The sequence below is a fragment of the Sinocyclocheilus anshuiensis genome, unplaced genomic scaffold (genome assembly GCF_001515605.1).
Source record: "Sinocyclocheilus anshuiensis isolate Anshui unplaced genomic scaffold, SAMN03320099.WGS_v1.1 scaffold918, whole genome shotgun sequence".
Classification (NCBI taxonomy): domain Eukaryota; kingdom Metazoa; phylum Chordata; class Actinopteri; order Cypriniformes; family Cyprinidae; genus Sinocyclocheilus; species Sinocyclocheilus anshuiensis.
This window is the reverse complement of record NW_015540946.1, coordinates 854,542-864,058: the sequence shown is the minus strand read 5'-3', so window position 1 is coordinate 864,058 and position 9,517 is coordinate 854,542. Positions and strand designations below refer to the sequence as shown.

General features: G+C 37.6%; 1 protein-coding gene across 1 annotated transcript in view; it reads right to left on the bottom strand.

Annotated features, from left to right (window-relative positions):
* LOC107689818 (baculoviral IAP repeat-containing protein 6-like) overlaps positions 1 to 9,517 on the bottom strand; it is a 118,795-nt gene that overhangs the window by 12,043 nt on the left and 97,235 nt on the right. The window contains exons 65-68 of the mRNA XM_016487983.1: positions 7,738 to 7,954; positions 6,191 to 6,336; positions 2,143 to 2,253; positions 786 to 1,009 (exon numbers count right to left, since the gene is read on the bottom strand). Of these exons, the coding sequence (XP_016343469.1) occupies positions 786 to 1,009; positions 2,143 to 2,253; positions 6,191 to 6,336; positions 7,738 to 7,954 (698 nt within the window). The remainder of the gene's footprint in view (positions 1 to 785; positions 1,010 to 2,142; positions 2,254 to 6,190; positions 6,337 to 7,737; positions 7,955 to 9,517) is intronic.

The window sequence follows — 9,517 nt, the reverse complement described above, 5'->3', positions numbered from 1 at the left end:
GGGCTTGGTTTTTGCTCTGATATGCATTATCAGCTGTTAGACCTTTTATTAAGACGTGTGTGCCTTTCCAAATCATACCCATTCAATTGAATTTGCCACAGGTTAACTTCACTTGAAGTGTAGTAATATCTACAAGTAAAATCAATGCTCCCGAGCTAAATTTCAACTGTCCCAGATAAGGGTATGAATACTTATGCAATGGAATAATTTTATTTTTTTTATTTTTAATAAATTTGCAAACATTGCAAACCTGTTTATTTGCTTGACAATTATGGTGTATGGAGTGTAGATTGATGTGGAAAAAAAATAATTTAAAGCAGTTTAACATAAGGCAGCAACAAAATAAAATGTGAAAAAAAGAAGGGGTATGAATACATTCGCAAGGCACTGTATAAATATATATATATATATATATATATATTAATCTAATGCAATTAATCATGCTCATCCATCTACATTTTGCATTATTTCTGTCATAATTCCACTCCAGAGTTTTAGTGGTTTACAAATGCTCTGTGAATCAGTTTAAATAAATCTTCAGAAAGAATAGTTTTAAAAGCAAGATTTGTTTACAAACTAGACTTATCTAATAATGTAGTTCATTGCATGAATGCTTCTGGATTAAATCTTACCTGTCTATATGAACACCAGAGAGATATATTTTGTGTTCTTATCCCAATTTAAGATGCTTATGTGGCTTAAATCAGTCTCTGCTTTACTATTAATCAACAAGCTGTTATAAATATAAGAGTTTCAGTTGAGGGGTCAGAGGTATCAAATCATACCTTCATGATGTCGAGACGCAGACGCTCGTCATCGCAGCGAACGAACACGCTGGAGGATGAGGAGAGAGGGAGGGAGGTGGAGAGCGTGACGGCCTCCTGTGCTAATCGTCGAGCACGAGCGGCACTGTTGGCGTCGCTGGCATTCTTCACCTGAGACATGTAATGGTAGTTCACCTTAAACACCAGCTTAGAGTCCTCATCCTCACACACCATCTCAAACGTGTCTGTGGAGGAGAAGACACACAGACAGTTAGTTATCAGCAGTCACAATGAAATACAATCAGCCTGAAAAAACATCAGATTCACTTAAAAATAAACATTTCATCATATTTCCTTCAGAAAAAGCCATACTGTGTATTCTGAAGGATCTGTTCTGTGTGGGCCTCTGCAAACCTGTTTACAGTCATGTCAGCTGAGATTACCTCATTCGTCTGAGGTCGGGCTAAATCATTTTTGGCAGAACAAAACTCTTGCCATCAATCAGAGCAAAGACAGATGAGAAATGACAACCAGAAAAGCTATTCTTCCAGCAAGATAACACAATTCTCCCCATTTCAGTTCATATGCATTGTGCTCCTCCAAATATTTGGCACACTTAAAGAAAAGAAAAGCAGCTGAAAGGAAAAACAGCAACTTCTATACATTCATTCAATTATGTATGTGGCACAAAAGCAGAAAATATGGAAGAATAGGTTTAGACCAGGGTTTCCAATCCCCTGGGGGTTCATGAGTTCATGAAAACATTTTAAAACAAATAATAACTGAAAACACTTACTAAAAAGATTTTATTTTAGATTTTATTCTAGAATATTTTATTTATGTCATGTGACCATTAACCAACATCAAATAACCATAAACATACTAAAAACATGTGGAAATATTCTGAAATATTGTGGAAAATATTGAAGCAACCAATACTAAAATTCTAGCTGATAATTAGATAATTCTGGCCAACGATAATTAAGTCGATTATTATGTTATGGCCAAAAAACAACAAATGGCTAATATAAAAATACAACGCTGTTAACTATTATTCACAGTGTTGCTAAATTATTATCCTTTTAAAGAATCATTTAAGTGAGTGCTAGATCATGGCAAAGTCATATGCGATCTAATAAATAAAAAAATAAATGAAAAAAAGCCTAATATTGGTCGATAACCAATGTATTGTGCATTGCTAAAATATTCACAATTTTGTGAAAAATATTATTTAAAAGGTTCAATAAAATGTTTAAAATCACTGAACTTGAGTGTAAAATATCATTTTAATTATTAAATTATATTACATACTCTCTTTTCATCCAGTAAAAGCTTAAATGGGTCAAGCACTAGCAGAGACATGTAGTTCAGGACTCACCAAACTGTAGTTTCTTCATGGCTGCTGTATATTTCTCCTCCATTGAGCGCAAGATGGACAGCGGTTTGGGCCTTGCTGCTGCCTTCTTAGAGCTTTCAGCCATCTTCCTCTCTAAAAAAAGCAGAAGACAGTGTGTGCATGTTTGTTTCACAGTAGCCTGAGGGTGTGTTTGAGTAGGTCACATCTTCCATCCTCTCATCTCTGAACAACCAACACAACCTTACGAGAAGCCAAAGTAACCTGAATGCAGGCTCTGCTATCAGTAAACAAACCATACTGTTAAGAAAAAAAAACCCCACTTTGAGCTCAAACGGCGCATTTTTCTGACTTGATAATTAAAGACTCGCATTGAGATGTGTTTGACTGCAAATTTGTTACTTTGATAAATGAGACGAAGCACAAAAAGTCGTGTTGTTACTCAAATGAGTAGCTGCATTTCTGTTCTCTCAATTCAGATTGTTATCGAGAGAGCGTCAGACTAATGACAACGACAGCAGCAGACCGTCACCACTCCGGCGAGACATATTAGACCTGCAGATGGAGGCCGTTAGAGCTACAACACAATTAAACTCCCTATATTTAGGAGCTTTATGGCATTTCCGCCCATTCTGCAGTGTGCAGACACATGTCCCTCCCTGCATACACATGCACCATGACAGCCAATCAAATTACCTGTGCTTAACAGGGCTGATAACGGCTACGCTTTGGATACGAGCCACATAAAATCCCACCGACACTGATAGCTCCATTTACGCTCTCCTCATCACATTAGCACATGATATTGATGCCAGTATCAATATTGAACTACAGGACACCACTTTCGACCAATCAGACATCCTGACTGCACTGCGTCTGGCACTTTAAAAAAAAAAAAAAAACAGACCGAGTACTAATTAAGCAGTTAAACGGGGTGGTAAGTGTAATGTCTTACTGCTCTTATCATATGGATTTTACTTATGGATAGTGACAGCGGCATTGATCCGCCTCACCATATTTAACGCCCCTTTCATTCACTCATCATGGAGAGAATGAGAGCATAAGATACCCAAGGGAGGGTGATGGTTATTATATGTGGATGTGCTGATGTGGTTCTCCGACATAACCCTGGAAATTCCTGCTATTTCCAAACCTTACCTCCTCATGACCACAAGGGTTCATGCTAATGCTCAAAGGTCTAAATTCCCCTCAGCTTTGCTCTAGAGGACCTCAGAGGGACATAGTTTGTACATGTTAATAAACGGATGTGACTTATCTCAAGAGCTTTGAATCCCAGGATTAGGAATTGCCATGGTCACATTGGTTTTTCTGTGGTCAGCATAGAGGAACTAAACATTGATCACACAACATCCCTGTCTGAAAATACACCCTGGCTATGACTAAGGGCCACTGGTTCAAATAGAAGATCTTCAAGAATTAGCACGACATAAATTAAGTCTAGCCTGACAAACCAAACTGCCCAGTAAAGCTGACTCTCCATTTAAAACTCCTTGGAGAAAACGATCAGGCTTTAGAGAGCCTGCCGGCTCTGGAGCGGCTCTGTGCTGAAGAGCCGTTTCTCTTTGGCTTATTTTGTCAGAGCAAACAGTCACTCCATGTCCCTCGAGGCCCTCAGACAAGCAGGGAGTGTGTCTTCAGCATGTGAAATACACACCACCCCTCTCCTGACAGACCACTATACATGCAGCACTGTCGTGCTTTTGCTTCTGCTCTGTTTCAAGTCTCAAGCACCTAAGAAATAATGCCCTACAGAGACACAGAGCATTAAGAACTTTTGCACAGGGGGTTTTAGTGTGAAATGTGCTTCAAATGGCGCAGAAAATTTCATGGGTATGATTATTTCAATATCTATAAACATTATGAAAAGATTAGTTAAATGTACATAAGTCAAAAGTTTGGACACACTTGACTTGATTCATGATTAAAAACGCTGGCATACACACGCAAAAGCTATTGCATTTTAAATTAGTTTTGTAAACATGAACTACTGGTCAAAAGTTTGGGGTCAGTACGATTTTTAAATGTTTCTCCAAGGCTGCGTTTATTTGATCAAAAATACAGTAAAAATAATATTAAGAAATATTATTACAAATAAAAATAACCGTGTTCTATTTTTTTTTTTATATTTTAAAATCTAATTTATTCCAGTGATGAAAAGGCTGAAATCATGCTAACATGCTGATTTGGTGCTCAAGAAAAATTGCTTATTATGAATGTTGAAAAGGAAACTTTTGATGAAGGTGGTTGAGAATGAACATAAAGCTAGAATATAGACAAAGGTCGAATATGATAAAGAAGCTAAATTATCAGATGGTTTTGATTTGTCGCTACATTATTTCCATTTGTGTATTGATGACTTTATTGTTATTACTCTAAAACTTAAAGGGATAGTTCACCCAAAAATGAAAATTTGATGTTTATCTGCTTACCCCCAGGGTCATCCAAGATGTAGGTGATTTTGTTTCTTCAGCAGAACACAAACTAAGATTTTTAACTCAAACCGTTGCAATCTGTCAGTCATATAATAGTGGTGAATGGGAATCACGGATTTGAGAGTCAAAAAAACATACACAAACAAAACCAAATTAAACCCTGCGGCTCGTGACGATACATTGATGTGTAAAGACACGAAAGATCGGTTTGTGCAAGAAACTGAACAGTATTTATATATATATATTTTTTTTTTACCTGATTCACCGCAATGTCAGGCATGTTCGCGTCTTCTTCAGCCGGTGCGTGACGCGTCGTCGTCTTCTTGCTTTACGGCGGCTCTCAGACTTATAAGTGCATTACCGCCACCTATCTCTCAAATGGACCATTGACACTCTATCTACAATCTCAATTAGGAGTGTCAATGGTCCATTTGAGAGATAGGTGGCTGTAATGCACTTATAAGTCTGTGATCCACCGTAAATCAAGACGACGACGCGTTATGCGCCAGCTGAAGAAGAAGACGTGAACACGCTCAGGATTGCGCCTGACATTGCGGTGAATCAGAGGTAAAAAAACAATATATATACTGTTCAGTTTCTTGCACAGACTGATCGTTTCGTGTCTTTACACATCAATGTATCGTCACGAGCCGCAGGGTTTAATTTGGTTTTGTTTGTGTATGTTTTTTTGACTCTCAAAGCCGTGATTCCCATTCACCTCCATTATATGACTGACAGACTGCAATGGTTTTAGTTAAAAATCTTCGTTTGTGTTGTACTGAAGAAACAAAAGGGCCTTTCGCACCGCTTTAGTTCCAGAACTAAATGTACAGTACTAAAGTACTGGGACGATTTTGCGCGAACTACTTCCCAGTACCATTTAAAGGGTTTCATTCGTACCGACAGTGTGTACTAGGAAGTGATGTAAGCCGGTCGACAGCGACGTCATTTGTGCACAGCGCTCAACAACGGAAACAAAGAAGAACAACGTTAACAACAGGAGGATGGAGGACGTTTTGTTCCTTATTCCTTATTCCAACTGGATTTCCTCCGTTGCGTAAATGTTCAAAAGTGCCTGCACTTCAGCATCCGTCCATCTATCGCTGTTCTCCATACTTGCGAAATAAGTTGACACAATGTTTACAGTATGTTTACACTGCGTTTTAAATCATGGTGGGTGAGGGCGTGTTCGTACGCGTTTGGCCAATCAATGTCTACTTACGTCACGGGTAGTACCAGTTGTGCTGGTTAGACCCTGCTCCGGAGTAGGAGCTAATCTGGTTCTCGAAAAAGGCAGTCCGATACTAAAATCGCACCCAGTTCCGGATGTGCGAAAACGCCAAAAAGTGGGTAGTTCCGCAATTAGTTCTGGTACTATGAAAAGGTACCTGCGGTGCGAAAGGCCCTAAAGTCACCTACATCTTGGATGCCCTGGGGGTAAGCAGATAAACATCAAACTTTCATTTTTGGGTGAACTATCCCTTTAATACTGAAAAATGAGTTAATGTGTCCAAATTCTAAATTCATTATTTGTTAAGCATTTTAATCAAAGTTATTAAAAATGTAACCACTCCATCATTATTTAATAAACAGCAGATTATTGAGATGGATGTTCTCACCGTGGTTGGCCTGTCGTAGGTTGGTGGTGGAGGCATAAACAATCTCTGCAGTCTTCTGGATGTCAGGAACTAGCAGGGTGAGGCCTTCTGGCTCAGGATCAGATGTCTCCGTCTTCATCACCCCTTTACTTTTGTCTTTCTTTGACCTAAGGTGGACAAAGGATCATCAGAAATCACATTTCTGTAGACACTAGCAAATTAATTAGGAGTCTTTATTTGTGTTTGCATGCATGTGAACATGTGAAATGTTTCATTTTTCAATGACCACAACAATGACAGAGAAAAAAAAACAAGTGCATGTCCTCAAGAACTTCTCAGCCTCTCATGTCCCAACCCAGAAACAAACACACACACGCTCTCATCCTGAGAGGTGCTAGTACACACTGAATGCATCAAATGAGCAGCAGATTGTGACTTGTCCCAAAGTAAACCATTAAAAAAAACATCCAGCTGTCTTGTGGCTAAGCACACACCCTCACAACATGCATCTTTCATTAAGCAGGAGAGAAAATGAAAGAGACAGACAAATGAGAAAGGGGACATGTCAGAAATGTCCTTTACCTGTAGGTGACACAATTAAGACGGCCCCGTCATTCAAAGGACACTTGGACAGAGCCAAGCTCGTGGCTTCACCCTGTGACTAACAGGCCAACACCAATAACATCTCGCTAGCCATGAAGACTAAGCCATTATTAAATACAGACAGCTGATAACAAATCACAGTCTCTCACTACTCTACATATCCACCTGTGTTATTACTTGAATCAAGCAGACTCACAATCTTTACCTGGAGGATGATAAAAAAGGTAAACAAAAAAAAATCCTTAGGCTTATATTGAAGCCTTATATTGGGACGTAAAACACATTAAAGCTAAATAATCTTAAAAAAGAAAATTAATTTATCAATTTATAAAAAATGTAATAATATTTATTTTTTTATTTAAATTAATAACTCAAATACTTTGATCATTTTTAAATTATAATATTAATACAAGAAATTTAAATACAAATAAAATAATAATAATAAACAAATTATAGAAAATAAATAAATAAATAAATGTGTAAATTAAAAACCTAAAAAAAAAAAGAAAGAAAGAAAAAGGAAAAAAATATTATTTCTGATAACCAATACATTGCTAAAAATCAAATTCATAATTTATTTTTTGTGGTGGGTCCAGCAAAAATTGTGGCAAAAACTAAAAGGCCAAAGCTGAATTATGGACAAGCATGGAACGGCAAAAGCTCAGGACAGTCTGAAGGCCACTGGGGATTAGAGGCTTTTCGAGGGCAGGTGAGGAGCACTGACTGATCTAGCAGTCATTTATCACTGTGTTACTCCTCTGCTGAAACACTGGTTTTGACTTGTGTCTATAGCATCAGGTTACATCTTGTGGGTATAAGGTTTTTCCATGCAGGTCAGAGAGTGAGTGTCACAGGGCGGGCTTCCATCCATCAGCAGTCACTCTGTCTGTCCTCTGTCCATTAGTGTGACCAACCGTTGGACTGAATGTGTGTGTGTATGTGTGTACCGAAGAAGAAGAGCTCACCTGAGGCGGTTGGTGTAGGTGTCCACACATGTCTTCATCTTGGCCAGTAACATGCCAACAGACGTCTGACACTCAGTGTGTTCTTCATCCTCCTCTTCCTCTGCAGCGTCTCCTGATAGCGGCAAGAGCAGAGGAACCAGGCTGGTGCAGGTGGAGATGGCCCTCAGCAGCTCCAACAGAGCACGATACAGGGGCACGTGACGCGCCATGTCCAAAACTGCAGGAGACAGAGAGAGAGACATTACGTACAGAGACAGGATGCTTATAAAAGACAAAGTCGATTACATTTCTTAAATGACAGAAGGACACACATACAACACACACTTAAATGATCCCTAAAAGACAAAGTCGATTACATCTCTTAAATGACAGAAGGACACACATACAACACACACTTAAATGATCCGCACATACACACACATTTTCAGTCTCTCAAGGTTAATAATGTTTTTTTAAATAGATGCTTTTAGGAACATCATTGGTTTCAAAGATTTAAACCGAATCTTTGTACAGGACAATGGTTTTATCATGTGGAAGAGTCACCTTATGACCATCTTATGGATGGACAAACAAGGAAACTTATGTTGTGCTTGCTTAAAGGGATAGTTTACTCAAAAATTAACAGATTCTGTCAACACATACTCACCATTATGCCATTTGAAACCTATATGACTTACTTTCTTTAGCAGAACAGAAAAGATGATGCTTTAAAGAACGCTGGGAACCAAAAAAAACAAAAAACAAATAATCTTTTATGTTGCACAGAAGAAAGTACATACAGGTTTGGAATGAAATGGGGGCGAGTCAATGATGACAATTTTGATTTTATGGTGAACTGTCCCTTTAAGACACAACATAATAGCATAGAAAAGATACTTTGGCTGTAGGAGGAAAAATTAGGTAGGAAAACAACATACATACATACATATATACATACATATATACACATATATACATACATACATACATATATACACACACACATGCACATACACACATACATACATACACACGTATATTATCTATATTCTATATTCTCTTACTTAATTCACATTCTTTTATAAACCTAATAATATCATCATATATCTTGTTAGCTGATTTCCCCAATAAACTTGACAAAGAAAAGTCATGGTGTTTAACTTTCTTCATTGACTGAATAAGGCGATATCTCTCATTATTGTATTTTACACATTGAAGTAGTACATGTTCAACTGTTTCTTGTTGATTACAGTGTACACATTCCCCAGTTGGATGCTTACCAATTCTATATAATGTACTATTAAGTCCAGTATGTCCAATTCTAAGGCGTGTAATGATATTTCCTTCCCTTCGATTCCTACTCTCCTTTCTCCCAGCATCAACTGTTTTTTGTATATTATACAAATGTCTACCCGTTCCATGGTCATCCCAATATATCCACACATATATATATATATATATATATATATATATATATTTTATTTATTTATTTATTTTATTTTTAATACAAAGATTCAGACATAACCAAACAACTCAATCAATCTTCTCTTGAGTATGTTGAGATGCCATAAGAACTAGAGCCCAACCGATATGTTTTTTTTGGGGGCCGATGCGGATACCGATATAAAAAAAAAAGGTATTTTTATCGAAGATAAGATATCGATATATCGGCCGATATTCTTTATGTGTAGGCTATATTATAGTACAGTATAGTAAAAGGTTTGGGCACACTTCCCATTCGTGTGTCCAAACTTTTGACTGGTACTGTATATAGAATACAGTATATAGCCTACATAAACAG